The following is an 18,695-nucleotide window of genomic DNA, read 5'->3' as shown; positions in this document are numbered from 1 at the left end:
CCTTGTGATGCAGTTGAGATCTGGTGCCATTGACGCCAACAATTGGTACATTCGCAGGGAACTTCAGTAGCTTCATTCTTTGCACTACTGAGTCGGCGATGAGGTTTATCTGTGATCCAGAATCCAACAAGGCACGCACACGATGAACTTTGCCATTTCTGGACGTCAAGTTCACCATTGCTGTCATCAGGAATACATGCTTGGTTGATGGAGAATCTCTGCTAGAACTCGACGACCTTACAGGATGCTGAATCGTTACCCCAGTACCGGGTTGGCTTCTGCAAGTTTCTGGGTACCAGGGTGATTAACTGGAGTCCTTTTACGCTCAAAATGTAGTAGCGTGTGATGTCTTTTTGAGCACTGCAGGCACGATTTACTACTGGAACATGCTGAGCTTCGGTGGCCCTTTCTCAAACAATTAAAGCATGCATTTAGCTCCTTCACTCTCGTATGGCGCTGATCCACGGACAGCTTCTGGTACACGGAACACTTGAAATTTTGATGCTGTCCGGCACAGAAGTCGCACACATACGTTGGCACTACTAACGCTGCATGCGAAGTCTTGGAAGGCACGAGCTTGGATGTAGGCGGCTTCCGGTTGGAGACCTTGGGACTCGGGGATACGATGGATGCACTATTCTCGCATCTCTCCAGAATGACGCATCGTTGTTTTAGAAATTCAATGGTCTGTTTGTAGTCTGGAAGCTCCTTCTGGTCCATTGAAGCTTCCCACAGCTCACGGGTCTGACCATCCAACGCATGACTCAACACGGTCACCACGATCAGCTCTGACATCCCTGAAAGTGGTTGACCGAGCTTGATGAGGTTCTCCACATGGCGAGTGCACTCTTCGATGAGACTCCGGAGTTCCTTCGACGATCTCCTTGTCATCTGTTTTAGGTTTAACAGGCCCAGGATGTGAGATTCCAAGATAAGCCGCTTGTTGCCAAATCTCTCCTCTAGGATGTCCCATGCGCGCTGGTAATCGTTGTCCTGCAACGTCTCCAGATCGATCACACCAGCGGCATCTCCTTTCAAGGAGTTCTCGAGGTGGTACAACTTCACCGCATCTGAATCTGATGAACGCTGCATCAGATCCTGGAACATGGCTTTGAAGCGGGGCCATGCTTCATAATGACCATCGAAGGTTGGCAATGGAGCACCAAAGGATTGGGACTGAACGATGATCGGTTGCTGGTTAGTGACACAAGGTGGCTGCTGAGTTGGCGGCACAGTCAACTTCTCGGTACAACTCTCGAGCAGCACGGATACCTCCTCGTACAGGTACATGAACCGCAGGTAGTGCTCATCTTGCTCATCGCGCTTGTCGGCTGAGGACTGGGCAACAATCTCCTGGTGCAACCTTACATACTCAGCCTTCTCATTTTCAATACTTCGTTGGTACACCTTGACTTGGGCTGGGCTGAGTTCACTCCTGTCCTTTTCGGCCTGCTTGAGGATAGTTAGGATTCTGGTCACATTTCGTTGTGCTAATCCACGGTTGTGGACTAGCGCCCCAAGCTGGGCTTCACACTCGGCAGAATCCGGCACCTTCTTCACCGGTGTCCGTTTGGGTGGCATCCTGATGTAATCTTCACGGGTCAGTAATACGGGGATGTGGACAGGAATTTCGTCGCTTTTGTTGCAATGGATGGGAGGTAGCACACGGAATCCGAAGCGGTGGCAGCAACACTCAACACTACGGTGACAAACGGGAAACTTCGCTTCACCGGATACGATCGTCAAAATCGATGCGTGAGTCGCCACGGATGAAAAAAAAAAACACTTGAAGATTCCGAAGCGACGGACACAAAACACTACGCGACGATGGAATCAATCAGCTGGGAGCCGACGCGCTTGTCACAACGGGTGGAACACTATCACAGAATGTCCGGAGTGACGGAAGCTAGCACTACGCGACGGCGGACTCACTCGGGATACCACGAAAATCGACGCGCTTGTCGGACCGGATGGAATCGGCACCACACGAATTCCGGAACGACGGATGAAGTCACTACGCGACGACGCGGTTTACACTCGCGGACCGACACGGATACGGACGTTGTCGAAGCCACGCCCACGCTCTTCACTGCACAGCACGTTGTTGAAGCCACGTGCACGCTTCTAAACTACGCACTGCCGCGCTGTCGAAGCCACGCGGTACGCTTTTTAAACGACACACTACCGCGTTGTTCAAGCCACGCGGCACGCTTTCACACACTACCGGATCTCGATCCGGCTCGAAGGACCAAATTGTGTTCGGCAATGAACACAAGAATTATAAGGCGAAGCACTGGACTGTATTGGGGGGGTTATAACGCGGCAGAAGAGAGAACGGGAAATTTCGGACCGCGAGGGAAAAATCACCTTCACTACACTTAACACTTTATTTCTCTCTTTACTGCTATTTACACTTTACATTTCACTTTGGATAATTTCACTTCGCGTTGTTCGAGCCACGCGAAACGCTCATCACTTGTTCACTTTAAATTTGCAACTGACTTGCGACCGCGAACGGGTCGCATATATATACCCAAAATCCAACGTACCAGAACCACGTGGAAGGTTCTACGCGCGCGTAGAACCCACGCGACGTGTATGGAAAAAATCATCATCAGCACGCTACCTGCAGGGCGACGACGACGAGAGTCGATGATGATGATGATGGCTACGGCGGCGGCGTTCGCTGCTGCTCTCACGGTTGGTTCTCACGGCACTCACTCTCTCGCTGCTGGTCGCTGCTGTCCCGTCGGCTCGGGTGAGTGCGCGTGCTTCGTTCCGATGATCAATAACGGTTCCGATGCGATGGTTTGTGTTGGTTGCGCATCTTAGCATGCTGCTGCCCACGTTGGAAGCGCATCTTCGCGAACAATTTTCATAAGGTTGGTCTATGATATGACGCAGAATCGACTCACAGTTTGGCTTTTATAGGTACACATTTAGCAACAGGATATTCTCAAGCGTCGATAGCCGCGTGGGTTGAGCACAACCTCAGTGATCTCGACGTTCATGGATCGATTCCAGTCTGCATCATTTTGTGATTTTTCTGCTCTTTTCATAAGTTTATCTTATGTAATTAGGTCGTAATAAGCATGTTCAATTTTCATAAGGTATTCTTATGGCATCCATACTTTACAGTTATGGCTAAATTTCATAAGGTATTTTGATGAATTTCGGTAGTTTACTTCGCTGAGTGTAAGATCCCTTATCCACCGTGGTGGGGCTGCCACCTTAGGTGTAGCTTTCGGTGGAGGAGCATTTCATACTCACCCGCTGAACATACGCTGTTTGAGTCGCACCTGGTGAACAGACGCTCGGGACCAGTGGCGTCTCGTAACCTCAGTTTTTCAAACGACCCTAAAATTCAGATTTGCGGAAGATTCAGGATCAGAAATAAGTTGTAAATGGACGGAAACGACTATTCTCGCCATTTCTATAAAATACAAGTCAATTTGTAAAGGAAATTCAAGAATTTACATTCGTTGAACAGGTTGATTCGAAATTAGGGAATCGCCACTGCTCGGGACGTATCTCCTCAATCCAGCCGAAGTCAGGAGGACAACGGTGTTCGTTCAGGCTGTAATACCAACTAAGCACACAACTCAGTTTGTGTCATCGCTTGATCCGTGGAAGCATGATGTAGGAACTTGTGAGGACCAGAACTATGTTCGACATTCTCCTTATCGACCCACCGTTTTACAGTCGTTTTGTTTATTTATCAAGATTAAATTTCATTCAATTATATGTAAATTACTATTACCACTGTATGAATGTCATTTTAGTGTTGAAACGAACCGGAAAAAATCTTAGTACCAACAACTTTAACGCAAACATATTTCGATAAGGTTGCTTGACTAATTTATGAACGCATATCAGTTCATTATTTCATTTGGACATGATAATTACGTTCGGGAATAATGGGCATTAAATAACGTGTATGTCAGCACCGTCACCACAGACAAATGATATGCATATATACATATTAGAGTGGGTCAACGTTGTATGGAGAAACTATAAATTTGATCGTATCAACCCGGAACAAAGCTCTTTCAATCTGTATTAGCGTCCAAAACAATTGTGCAAAATTTGGGAGCGATTGGTTGCGTTTCCGTATTCTGCATTGCGATTGAAATTTGTATGAAAGTTAGTATGGGAAAACGCACTTTTTTGCATTTTACTCATAAGTTGAATTCTTTTGTCTAATACCATGTAATTAATGACCAATACCATGAAATAACTTTTTTCACAAGTGTCGGATCACTTTCCGGTCTTCGGCAAAGTTTTTCGGCATATCCCAGGCTATACTTTAACGTCATTAGTTAGATCGTTTTAGACGAGAAATTTCAATTTATGAGAAAAATGCAAAAAAGCACGTTTTCCCATACTGAATTCCATACAAATTTCAATCGCAATGCGGAATACGGGGATGCAACCAATCGCTATTAAATTTTGCACAGTTGCTTTGGACGCTAAAAAGAATCAAAAAAGCTTTGTTCCGAAAAATCGACTTTGTTGACCCAGTCTAATACATATATCTGATACGTAGGCATAATGCACATTTAAAAACTGGAACAAGCTATACCGTTTTATCAAATCGACTCTCAAGTCATAATGCACATCTTACTGCAGAAGTCGTGACGCCCTCATGGTTTCTCGATACGCCACACAAAACACAGACACTCCATTTGCCATTCAGTAGCAAGCTTAATTGTTTTTACTATGTATTTTTTTGCACAAGCTGTCTTTTCGTTTTACCTCTGACCTGATTTGGAGAACGAACCGGTTTAGATGTCGCACAAAAGTGCTTTTTGTAGGCACGTTATCAAATATTTCATTTGTTTAATTAAATTGTAGTAGCAGTCGAGGCATTGTGCAGCACTAAATTGCTGAATACTGTGTGTCACGCGCCAATATTCTGTGTGTGAGCCAACTACTATGCAATGCAACTGTTCAATCTTTCTGAATGTGTGTTTCTCAATTTGTTAGCCACGTACGACCCACGGATTACGTGAGTTCTTGCTTTTTCTGGTGATACTACCCAACTAATAATAATTATTATAGAGTTTTGACACTTTTCAGTAAAAATGCTGGAAACTTTCAACTACTCGGGTAATTTGCATGCCAGAGGGCAGTAGGCTCTGTGGATCTCATTAACCGGTTTTACTGAGTCTGCATTTGGATGTTCTTTCAGGATTGTGTTCAGGTCCCTCTACAATTCCAACTTATCTAGGGAAGAGATTTAGAGACCACCTCAGTCGCGATGCGTAAACTTTGCAGCATCCCGTGGTATGGTAGTCCGAAGCACTTTCTTCTCCCGCAAAGATATCCACAAAGCCACCTGGAGATCACCCGACCAACAAACAGAAAATCAAATCGACCACGTTCTAATCTGTGTGGTATTGAATAAGCAATGTTGTTCGACTAGCCTTCCAATGAACGCTGGTAGCACATGGTCTGCCAAATGCCCATCAAGCAATCTAGTAGGCGTGCAAAACGGTCGTCGCGTCACCACTCGGTGAATGTCAAAAGATAAACACAAGTCACATCCTGGGGGCATCCGCTTGTCCTCAACAATTCCAAGCTCCACATAATCGACGGTAAATTCTTCTCGGATATAACCAATGTCCGCATATACCGCAGTACGAATATACATTAGATTCGGATCACTACTTAGTCGCTGTATGCATGCGCTGAAAACATTCGACAGTTATCACCACGCGTCGAAGTCGAACGCCGCGGCTCTACATCGAGCAGCTGCGTAACGTAGAAGTGGCTCACGACTACGCGCAGCAGTTAGCAGCAGCCCTACCAACGGAAGAGCATCTTGGCGCAGCTACACTTGAAGATGGCTGGAGGGATATCCGATCCGCCATAGGTAGTACCTCGGCTACAGCACTAGGCTTCACGACTCCGAATCACAGAAACGACTGGTACGACGACGAATGTGAACAGTTGAAAAACGAGAAGAATGCAGCATGGGCGAGAATGCTGCAGCATCGTACGAGAGCGAATGAGGCACGTTACGAACAGGCAGAACTCAGTCATCCGGATGAAGAAGCGCCAGCAGAAAGAACGAGAGCGCGAAGCGATAGAAGAGCTGTACCGCGCTAAGGACACACGAAAGTTCTACGAGAAGCTGAACCGCTCGCGCAGAGGCTTTGTGCCACAAGCCGACATGTGCCGAGATAATCACGGGAATATTCTCACGAGCGAGCGTGAGGTGGTCGAGAGGTGGCGGCAGCATTACGATGAGCACCTCAATGGCGACGTTGCAAGTACCGAAGGTGGCGTGGTAACAGATCTAGGAGTATGTTCACAGGACGAAAGACTTCCGGCCCCTGACCTCCAAGAGATTGAGGAGGAGGTTGGCCGGTTGAAAAACAACAAAGCCGCTGGAGCAGATCAACTACCAAGCGAGCTTCTAAAATACGGTGGAGAAACACTGATGAGAGCACTACTCTGGGTCATTACCAAGATTTGGGAGGAGGAAGTATTACCGGAGGAATGGATGGAAGGTATCGTGTGTACCATCTACAAAAAGGGCGACAAGTTGGATTGCGGGAACTACCGCGCGATCACACTTCTGAGCGCTGCCTACAAAATACTCTCTCAAATTTTATGCCGCCGACTATCACCGATTGCAAGAGAGTTTGTGGGGCAATATCAGGCTGGATTTATGGGTGAACGCGCTACAACGGACCAGATGCTCGCCATCCGCCAGGTTTTGCAGAAATGCCGCGAATACAACGTGCCCACACATCACTTGTTCACTATGGCAGATTATGCACGAATAGATTCCCGGATAAACTGACACGGTTGATCAAGGCGACGATGGATCGAGTGATGTGCGTAGTTCGAGTATCAGGGACACTCTCGAGTCCCTTCGAATCTCGCATAGGGTTGCGGCAAGGTGATGGTTATTCGTGCTTGCTATTAAACATTGCTTTAGAGGGTGTAATTAGGAGAGCGGGGATAAACACGAGTGGAACGATTTTCACGAAGTCCGTTCAGCTGCTTGGTTTCGCTGATGATATTGATATTATTGCTCGTGAATTTGAGACGATGACGGAAACGTACATCCGACTAAAGAGTGAAGCCAGACGAATCGGATTAGTCATTAATGTGTCGAAGACAAAGTACATGATGGCAAAGGGCTCCAGGGAGGAATCAGCGCGCTCGCCACTCCGAATTTATATCGACGGTGATGAAATCGAGGCGGTTGAAGAATTCGTGTACTTGGGCTCACTGGTGACCGCCGACAACGACACCAGCAGAGAAATTCAGAGGCGCATTGTGGCAGGAAATCGTGCTTACTTTGGACTCCGCAGAACTCTACGATCGAATAAAGTTCGCCGTAACACGAAGTTAACCATCTACAAAACGCTGATTAGACCGGTCGTCCTCTATGGGCACGAAACATGGGGGGAGGGGAGGTTCAGCAAAGTGTGACGACCCATACAAAAATTGTTGAGGTCCCATACAAAAAGTGTGACATAGGGGGGAGGGGGGTTGAAAATGGTCATTTTTTGCGTGACGTAATTTATGGACGTTCTTTAAGAAAAGCAGCATAATTCGCGTTACGCGTTTCGGCTTACTACTCTTCAGCCCTCTTCAGACGCAACATGCTGAATGTGACCATCAGCTCGGTCTGTCACGAATAAACTCCAGTTTATTTGTGACAGACCGAGCTGATGGTCACATTCAGCATGTTGCGTCTGAAGAGGGCTGAAGAGTAGTAAGCCGAAACGCGTAACGCAAATTATGCTGCTTTTCTTGTGTCACCGAAAAGAGCCAACCCACATAAATTAGTAACTGAACATTATGGTCTGATGGTTGGCAAGAATGACAACATTTGTAATGATCTCGCGATCCCAGTACAGCTTTATGCAACAGTATGCAATTATTTTCCAGAACCGGGTCCGGCTGGAACTTGTAGTAGTAGGTTTCTCTGCTTTTCGTTGCCTTGCCCACAATGATTGCATCTATGATAAAATGATATTTACAGCCTTGTGTGTTTTTGTGACACCCTATTTGATCTTTGGCTATCACGTTTGTTGGCATCGCAGTGGGTTTGTATCCTCCTTAGCTATAACCGACACCAGCACTCTGCACAGACTCGAAAGACTCGCTATTGGACGGCATATAAGTGTTACCCCTGGTAATGAATTCTGATAGCTGCGTGGGATCTTCTAGCATCATGTTGAAGCATTTCGCCATCCGCCCTTAAATCGTCGTGGGTTTCTTCTATCAAAATTTGTACCTACACGAAATCGGGTCCTGGTGCAGCCTAACTACTATTATACCGGGTCTCGCGTATATTCTGAGCAGTTACTACAACCACGGTCACGTCTCCAACTTCGTAATACTGTGGCTGTTCTTGTGCCAATCGCATCTCATCGTCGCTGTGCTGGACAGGGTTCTCCCATAGGTTGGCCCAGAATTGTGTGACGTCGCCAATCTCCGGAAGGCCTTCTCAATATCTTTCTGGTTTTGTTCCCTCCGCTTCAAGCATTCTCCATAACATCGCAATTGTTTCGCAAAAGCACTGAACCGTTGTACATAGGTAATGTTTACTTCTGTGAGATCTCGAAGTTCTGTGGGCTTCACAATTTCAGCAACATAATGCACTATAATGGGGTCTCTCGTTAGCCTGGTGGTTAAGGCTATGGATCACCAATCCGGAGACGGCGGGTTCGATTCCCGTTCCGGTCGGGAAAATTTTCTCGACTCCCTGGGCATAGTATATCATTGTCCTTACCTCACAATATACAAATTCATGCAATGGCAGGCAAAGGAAGCCCTTCAATTAATAACTGTGGAAGTGCTCAAAGAACACTAAGTTGAAGCGTGGCAAGCCAAGTCCCAGTGGGGACGTAGAGCCATAAAGAAGAAGAAGAATGCACTAGCCGCGTTGATCGATTGATTCCCTTCTTCTTCTTATACTGTGTTAATTGACCAATCTTGATCCTCAATGTGGCGATCTCGTCCTCCAAACGTCGCATCCACGCTGGTTTTGGCTTAAAATTTGAGGTCAAACTTGGCCATTCTGTATGAAATAGGACCGGCGGCGGTCTTATTGTTTTATCCGACACTGTAGTTCATTTCGTGGTGGCTGTCGCTGCATATCCGTTATTTGTCCTGGAGCAATGGGCTTGTTCAAGCCAAACTAGCTCGTAAAGCAAGAGAATCTCTCGTTGAACATTTCCAGCATCCCTGATCTGTCGAAAAAACTAAAACTAAATTGACAACCACTGACTGCCCTTAACTATAACGAAAGTGATAATCCGCAGCATTTAATTCAATTTGCACAAAACGATCTCTTGCGCACCACGCTTCAGTGGCAATCATAAAATACCTACGCAGGCACGAACCAAAAATTGCAATTACCTGCCTATCATCAAAAATTTACTACCATACATACGAGCGCCGGCAAATGGAGCTCATAGACCACAGACAATATGTCTGTGTATAGACAATATGTTAAATGGCAGATGGTGCATTAATCTCCGGCTTCGAATTTTAACGATTGCGGGTCGTTAGTGTATCTCAACCGGCATAAATTCCATGAAAAATTAACACACTCGGGGTAGGTAATAGTTTTCTGCGTTATTTATAATCCAGTTCACGCTTCCGCCGGGGATTTTTTTTTCTGTACGCTCCGGGTACGGAACGACTGAAAAAATTGCATTCTCTAGAAAGGGTTGAAGCAGTCTAGCCTTTTGCTGGAGTGTGTCGGCAGCATTGTACCTACGGGTGGTTCCGGTTTCATCAGCCGTTCTGCGCTGCATCTTTATACCAAAATTGAAGCGGAAGCGGTGCCGAAGCGTAAACACAGCCACGTGAATGCCGGTGCCACCGGACAACACGGGGAGCTGAGTGAGAAGCAGGGTGGCACATGTTTTTTTATGAAAAAATATGAACTGTTCTGTTAGGGACGCAACTTCTAGGGGAAAATGAAACCTTTTGACAGCAGCTTACTATTTCTGTAGTTTCAAATCTGCAAGGAATTCAATGTTTATTTACAGAAATTACAATCAAATTAATACAACATACATTATAGTAACATTCTTAGGAATTCCCCAAGATGCGACACTTCTAGCTTAAACGCGTAGAAGGTATCATAGGAGTATACAGACTATTAAATTGTTCCAATTACAACTAACTGAATGACTATCGTGAACAAACTTGGAAACTGTCCAGCCAGATGCGATGAGAATAAGAGAATACAACAGATGTTATTCGGTATACAATGCGGAACTTGGGACTCACTAATCACTGGAGAAAATCGTTCCACTATTTCCGACAATGAACTTTAAGGACATAGTTGCAGGGGTTACAAAATGGCAGCGAGTATGGCCGCCACTCTCTCCCTTATACCTCCCTCCCCTCACCATAGTCTTCGAGAAGCGCGGAAGTTAGCGAACAATTTCTCAAAATTATACTTGCTTACCTTCTCAAATTGCACTCAGGTTGCTACTTGTGGTAGACAACTATATTTTTCATCCGTTAGGAAGTACTGCTTTGCAATTTTCACAATATATTCACAATTTCGTGCCAAAATGTAGCACACATTGCACTTTTTTTCTTCGACAAGCGCGTCACCCTTATTTTCAAATCACTTTTTAACAGTCTTCTACACAACACAGCACTGTAATAAGTTGATCGATTACGTCAAATTGTCCGCACTTTCGCCTGACCTATCGTTTATCGCGAAAAACTTACGCGTTTTCCACTTTTGTGGCCGAAAACCCGGATCAATTTACATCGCGGTTCGCTAAAACGAAAAAGCGTACCGTTAAACTGAGTGGTATTGTTCAACGTACGGTGAAATTGATCAAACCGCAGTTCATGTTTATCAAGAAACAAAGCTGTTATTTTGTTAATCTTAACTATTTTAAATATCATACATACTGCCAATGTGATTTCAATAGATAACAGAACAATCGTTCGCTGTTTATGAGTAGAAATTACATCAATTAATGTCACCCCATAACACGGTAGTTTTCTACGGTCAGAGAGAAAAAGTACGAGAGAAGAGAGGAGAGAGTTGTCAACAAAAACGTAAATAAAGTGGTGCACAATGGGATAATTGGTGAAAATATTGGGCAAAGTAGGGATTTAAATAAGTTTAAAAATACTTTATGAGAACAAATTGTGTTGGTGGGCATATGCAATAAATCATGTGTGCAAAAATTCAAAGGTACAACTGCTATTTTAATACAGCTCATTTTTGAATGTTTTTGTTAGTTTATTTGACCAAGTCACACTACACTGTGCGCCGTCTGATTTGTTTGTTTTGAGTGGGTGGTTGAGAGGGTTATTAGAGCGGGAGCCAAGCTTATTATTATGATCTCGAGCAACCTTCACCTTGATTGATGTTTATAAACTACAGTCAGGCCCGGATTAAAGATTGTGGGGGCCCGGGGCCCGAACGGATATGGGTGCCCCTCGGAGAGATTAGCAACCAAAAAAGATTTTTGTGGGGGCCCGGGGCCCTGCCTGAATCGTTCAAGAAACCGTTTTTCTTTGATAGCAGTACGCAGTTGCTATGAAATGACTTTTCAAATGGCAGTCACCGAAAGTTTCTGTCAAGAATCACTCAAGAAGTTTCTTGGGCGATTTCATTCGAACTCCAAACTGCGCTTCAGGCAAGAAATCGCTCAAGAAATGAGCAAGCGTTTGTCCCAATAGGGCACTGCACGAAATCCTCTCCTTCTCCCTCACTCTTACAAAAATTGTAAACAACAAAGCCAAGAAACGTCAAAATCCCATACACAATCAAAACAATGCAGTGCCCTATACGGAGCTAAAAAGAAACATCAAATGAATGGAGCATGCTATGTAAAATTTTTCGACCATTCCGATCAAGGAAAATAATGCACTGCACGGAAATTACTCGAGCGATTCCGTTTGAGGTCCAAAGCTAGCACTAGCTGATCAGTAGGTGGTCTCCAGAGGCACGTTCTCCTCCATAGAAGATAGAAGGATGTTAAAATATTCTAAATGCCATTCAGAACTGTCGAACCACTGCGCCACACTCAGCGCGCAAAGAAAAAATCGCTGGAGTGAATTCACCCGAGTGAAATTCTCTTGGACACTCAGTGTGGGGTTGTGGTTTTTTGACAGATCGAAATGACATTTACACGCAGAAAAAGCATGGTAAAATCAAAAATATTTCAGGTAAACTCAAATAAATTGTCAATTTGTTCTGGCAACAAAAATAAAACTGTTTGGAGCAAATCGAACGTCACATTTGAAGCAAATTCAATCCATTTTTGAAACGAACATGTATCTTCTGACAGGTTATGTTAGAAACAAATGTAAAAATTTTTGTTTTTTTTTGTGGCAGGTCGGCCCTACGGAAATATTTGTTTTCCAATTAAGTTTACAAAATCATTTCCTTCTCTAGGAAAATCTACTACCCGCGTGGCACTTTCAATGCCAACATCATGTAAATAACATACGCTCCCAAAATCAATGAGATTTCGTGAAAACTTTTGGTGAAACTTGCCTTTTTTGCAAGAGGAAATCTTGTTTGGTGATGCAGCAGGAACTTGAGAGTTTTGTTTACACTGAAAAACAAGAGAACCCAAAATTGAGTATTTTCAGTGAAAAGAATTGTCTGACAAAAGAGGCACAAAACAAGCAACAAAGAAGGTGCGACGATTACTCTTTATCCCTACTGGTAACAGATAATGACATGATCTCGAAATTTTTGTTGCTTACAGCTTCACTAGAGTTACAGTGTTTACCGACTCGAAGTTACCATTCGAAAATCGCAATGCAAGGCTTAAAAATCTCTATACTCGTGGTGTACGATGTTAATCCCATTATTTTCAAGTTGGGACAAACTTATGTCGCATGGGTTTGTTTGTCGCAACAAATACAGGTTGCGACATTGTCATTATTGTTGCGCGATGGTTGAATTTTGATTCACTGAGTATTTTTAAACTTACTTTTGAGTTCTTTTCTTCATTCCCTTTCAATTTCTCCCTTTATTGTTCACAGAAAAAAAATAATTAAATTTAAACGACATGTAAATAGCAAACGCTGTGAATGTAAACGAATTTAAACTAAAAAAATGATTGAAAATTGAGTCGAATTTGATGCACATAATGAGAGCATAGAAAAACATACAATTTTACACTTTAATGAACTTAAAATTCAATGGCACATCAATTTTATGTTCAAATTGAAAAGTGAATTAAGTAACATTTGATTTTCTGTTATTTAAACTATAAATTTAAATTGGCGTGTAAATTTACAGCGACATTCGTTTACCATCAATACAAATGGCGTCTTTGTTTCAGTTTTGTTCTGTCGACGGCCGGAGGGAGTTGTTCATGTGAAAAGCACCGGAAGACGCACTATTAGTTTGTTTTGTGCCGCGAATATCTGTTATTTGTAACACCTTATGCGTACCCGAGTCATCATTGATACATGTGCAATCTTCCAACTAGAGAATGATGATAAAAATCTATCGAGTTCCTTAAAAACCCCTCATCAGCAGCAGCAGCACCTCGCAGTGCGTCTCCCGGTGCTCCATTTTGCGATGCTGTTGCGTCGAGAGCAATTGCCCAACGTTGATGAGGAAACATTTGCATGGTCGAACATCTGATTTATGTACGCTAAGTACCACATCGTCGCAATGATTATCCTCACAGTCACAAGACGCTTTTTCGAAAGTCGAAAATCAAATGCATAAACAAACATTCATGTCAATATACAGAAGCGTTGGAAATTTATCGTTTTAATTTAAACGATGTTTAATTTTACACGACTCACACGAGACATGAATCGTGTAAAATTAAAATCGTGTAATTTTTATGTCTAACGCAATTTTGCGTTTATTTCGATGCTCCAAATATGTGCATCGAAATAAACGCAAATTTAAACGAAATTTTTAAGTGTGTTGTCAGAGAGTAAATAGCAAAACAACCCAACTTTGAGAGTTCGATACGGGAAGCCAAAATTGAGTAAGTGACATAGTACCGAAAGTTGAGTAATTTAAACTGGCGCTTGAGTAAAAAGAATTTCGACTCTAGGTACTTTGGCCGTATACGCCTAAATGCAAACTACCTACCTCAACATCGACTCCACCAACTTAAAAATGGCTTCCCACACGCAACCTCGAAGTTGGGTGGAATGAACTCACTTTTGGGTACTTTTGTTTCTCCGTGTATGTTCTCGACAGCGGAAAAAAAATGTAATTGAGTTTGTTTTAAAAATTAATATTTTAGTTTTAAATATTTTATCAGTTTACCGAATAAACATGAATATTTTTGTTTCAAACGAACGAAATTTGTCTCCGTGTAGGATAGTTCAATATCCTTCTATTATTTCAGTAACAAATTTTGAAAACGACGTATAATCAATGCTACACCATTGATTATACGTCGTTTTCAAAATTTGTTATTGATTTAATTAAGAGAGCAAGCTAGTATAAATACGTTGATTTTAGTGATGTAAATCAAAAGAGCAGACAAGCCTGATGCTGGCTTAGTCTCACTATAATATTATCATTTAACATATTTGTATTATTTTCTAGTTTATTGGAATTAACAAGGCCAGAATCAATGTTGCATTTCCGTTTTTGTGAAATACACATTTCAAAATTACCCAATAGTATTAAAATATGTTTTTTTCTTTTTATTTATGTACAAGGGAAAAAATTACTCAACAGTAACAAAATATTGTGCCAAAATTTTTTCTCCCAGGCCCGCCCTAGGCTCGCCTCATCAGACGTTGGAAAATTGCACCGGTCAAGCGAACGAGAGATACTAAAAATGAAAATTTATTACCATGATCATCTTTTCTACCGTATCCACCAGTCACCAGTGGAAAAGCTTTGCAAGAATGGTTTGCGCACGCTGTCATAAAACAATTTTCTCACCATATATTCCCACCACCTCACAAGGTTGTTGAGTTGGCAATCAACACAAGAAGTGTGTATTTATTGCATTCAAGCTTTCAATGGATAAGGATAACAACGGGTTCATTAGGAAGATCGCTCACGTTTTCATAGATTTCTCATTGTTGCGATCAATGCACATTTAAATATTTGAATGTTTTGAAAAGCTTAGACTCTCAGTTTCCTAATGACGAGTTCAGGATTAAAATCAGTGATTGCGAACACAGTGAAAATCACGATTTAATTATAAAATTCAAATTGGCGGCCAAATTCAAGATGGCTGCCAAAAAAAATCAACTTCAAACGGAAGAAACTTTCTCTTCATAGAAATGTGAAATTTTACATGTTTCAAAGAGAATTTGATGAAAAATCGTCACTTTTTTCACCTTGTCAGCTCCTTGGTAAGCAAGGGGTTCATCAATCTAACTTAACCAAAGTGGTTTTCATGGGCTGCAAAACGGTGAGTCGATAAGGAGAGCGTCCAATATAGCTCTGGTCCTCACAAGTTCCTACCTCATGCTTCCACGGGTCAAGCGATGACAAAGACCGCCAGCTAAGAGTTGTGTGCTTAGCTGGTAGTGCAGCATGGGCAATGTTGTCCTTCCGACTTCAGCTAGATTGAGGAGGTACGATCCGAGCGTTTGTTCACCAAGGAGGTGCAGCTCAAACAGCGTCTGTTCTGGCATCCAGCGGTTGAGTAAGAAACGCTGCACCACGCCCAGCTAGATCCAAGGTGGTAGCCCATCAGCGTGGTCGTCCCAGTGTTGGTTGGGACGTTAAACAGAACTGGCACGATGGCCCTCCGGCGAGACAGGAGTGTTGGCGTAGGCCCAATAAGCCACCCGTAAAAATCCCCATTGCGAATAACATAGGAGAAAATACGCCTCGATACAATCGGCTAAGACCCACGCGACAAAATAAGGACTACGATTGGACACTTGGAACATGGAATTGCTAGTCACTTGGTTCCGCAGGATGTGACAGGATAATCTACGACGAACTACATCCCCGCAACTTCGACATCGTGGCGTTGCAGGAACTTTATTGGACTGGACAGAAAGTGTGGAAAAGCGGGCATCGAGCGGCTACCTTCTACCAAAGCTGTGGCACCACCTGAACTGGGAACAGGATTTATAGTGTTGGGCAAGATGCGACATCGTGTGATCAGGTGGCAGGATGTGCATGTTGAGAGTTGGCCGTTTCTTCAACTACAGCATCATCAACGTCCACTGCCCACACGAAGGGAGACCCGATGACGAGAAAGAAGCGTTCTACGCGCAGTTAGAGCAAACATGCGATGGTTGCTCGCCGCGTGACGTGAAAATCGTTGTCGGCGACATGAACGCGCAGGTAGGAAGGGAGGAAATGTACAGACCGGTAATCGGGCGAAACAGCCTGCACGCCGTATTGAATGATAACGGCCAGCGATACGTAAACTTTGCAGCCTCCCGTGGTATGGTAATCCGAAGCACTTTCTTCCCCCGCAAAGATGTCCACAAAGCCACCTGGAGATCACCCGACAATCAAACAGAAAACCAAATCGACGGTAAATTCGTCTCAGATATAACCAACGTCCGCACATACCGTAGTGCGAATATAGATTCGGACCACTACTTAGTCGCTGTATGCATGCGCTCAAAACTTTCGACAGTTTGTTATCACCACGCGTCGAAGTCGAACGCCGCGACTCTACATCGAGCAGCTGCGTAACGTAGAAGTGGCTCAAGACTACGCGCAGCAGTTAGCAGTGGCCCTACCAACGGAAGAGCAGCTTGGCGCAGCTACACTTGAAGATGGCTGGAGGGACATCCGATCCGCCATAGGTAGTACCTCGGCTACAGCACTATAGGCTTCGCGACTCCGAATCACAGAAACGACTGGTACGACGGCGAATGTGAACAGTTGAAAAACGAGAAGAATGCAGCATGGGCGAGAATGCTGCAACACCGTACGAGAGCGAATGAGGCACGTTATAAACAGGCGCGGAACAGGCAGCACTCAGTCTTCCGGATGAAGAAGCGCCAGCAGGAAGAACGAGATCGCGAAGCGATGGAAGAGCTGTACCGCGCTAAGGACACACGAAAGTTCTACGAGAAGCTGAACCGCTCGCGCAGAGGCTTTATGCCACAAGCCGACATGTGCCGAGATAATCACGGGAATATTCTCACGAGCGAGCGTGAGGTGGTCGAGAGGTGGCGGCAGCATTACGATGAGCACCTCAATGGCGACGTTGCAAGTACCGAAGGTGGCGTGGTAACAGATCTAGGAGTATGTGCACAGGACGAAAGACTTCCGGCCCCTGACCTTCAAGAGATTGAGGAGGAGGTTGGCCAGTTGAAAAACAGCAAAGCCGCTGGAGCAGATCAACTACCAAGCGAGCTTCTAAAATACGGTGGAGAAGCACTGGTGAGAGCACTACACTGGGTCAATACCAAGATTTGGGAGGAGGAAATATTACCGGAGGAATGGATGGAAGGTATCGTGTGTCCCATCTACAAAAAGGGCGACAAGTTGGATTGCGGGAACTACCGCGCGATCACACTACTGAGCGCTGCCTACAAGATACTCTCTCAAATTTTATGCCGCCGTCTATCACCGATTGCAAGAGAGTTCGTGGGGCAATATCAGGCTGGATTTATGGGTGAACGCGCTACAACGGACCAGATGTTCGCAATCCGCCAGGTGTTGCAGAAATGCCGCGAATACAACGTGCCCACACATCACTTGTTCATCGATTTCAAATCGGCGTATGATACAATCGATCGAGAACAGCTATGGCAGATTATGCACGAATACGGATTCCCGGATAAACTGACGGTTGATCAAGGCGACGATGGATCGAGTGATGTGCGTAGTTCGAGTATCAGGGACACTCTCGAGTCCCTTGGAATCTCGCAGAGGGTTACGGCAAGGTGATGGTCTTTCGTGCTTGCTGTTCAACATTGCGTTAGAGGGTGTAATAAGAAGAGCGGGGATAAACACGAGTGGGACGATTTTCACGAAGTCCGTTCAGCTGCTTGGTTTCGCCGATGATATTGATATTATTGCTCGTAAATTTGAGACGATGCACAGTGGGAAAAAATAGGTATAAAACGCAAATTAATTCAATAAATATCTCTGCTCGGAGTGGATGGATTCGAATGAAAAAAAGAGGGTGTGATTCGCCGCACGATGCTGAAAATCAGTGTATTGAGCTCGTTTTACCCCGCTTTCTCTCACACACTTTTTTGAGTAAATCCTCATCGATTTCCGACTGGCGTGCAAAATAAATGACTCATTTTACTCGTATTTGTGTAAAAACTTCCATATTGGCAATTTGACTTAGGGTTGGTCCTGCTCTTATGGAATGCGTTCCACTCCGGGCGAAGTAGCATGTGAAATTTCAAAGAAATAGGGAATATTGGGGTTATTTGAAGATATTTCAATTTTTAAGGCCGTGCGGTGAGCCAAACCAGCTCCATTCGATACTACGGAAGTTTTTACACAAATACGAAGTTAGTAAATCATTTATTTTGCAATCCAGGATTTTTCTTAAAAGGTGAACAATAGAGAGAGTGGGGTAAAACGGGCCCGATACACTGATTTCCAGCATCGTGCGGCTAATGACACCCTCCTTATCTGAAACTGTAGAGATTTTTGCAGTTTGTGTCAAAAACTCATTCAAATCCATCCACTCCGAGCAGAGATATTGAATTTATTCGCGTTTTATATCTATTTTTTCCCATTGTGCGATGGCGGAAACGTACATCCGACTTCAGAAAGTTGTGTAAGGATTTGAATCTTC

General features: G+C 44.1%; 1 protein-coding gene across 1 annotated transcript; it reads right to left on the bottom strand.

The window, feature by feature from the left end:
• Positions 1 to 255: 255 nt before the first annotated feature.
• On the bottom strand, positions 256 to 1,581 carry LOC134286724 (uncharacterized). Its single transcript, XM_062848389.1, has one exon. It carries the CDS (start codon positions 1,579 to 1,581, stop codon positions 256 to 258), a length of 1,326 nt encoding a protein of 441 aa, XP_062704373.1.
• Positions 1,582 to 18,695: the final 17,114 nt, after the last annotated feature.

This window comes from Aedes albopictus, chromosome 2, assembly GCF_035046485.1.
Source record: "Aedes albopictus strain Foshan chromosome 2, AalbF5, whole genome shotgun sequence".
NCBI classification, from domain to species: domain Eukaryota; kingdom Metazoa; phylum Arthropoda; class Insecta; order Diptera; family Culicidae; genus Aedes; species Aedes albopictus.
This window is presented reverse-complemented; position numbering and strand designations above follow the sequence as displayed.

Bases quoted from the DNA above. Each gene is read 5' to 3' on its own strand.
- LOC134286724 (XM_062848389.1), bottom strand. From the start codon at position 1,581: ATGCCACCCAAACGGACACCGGTGAAGAAGGTGCCGGATTCTGCCGAG.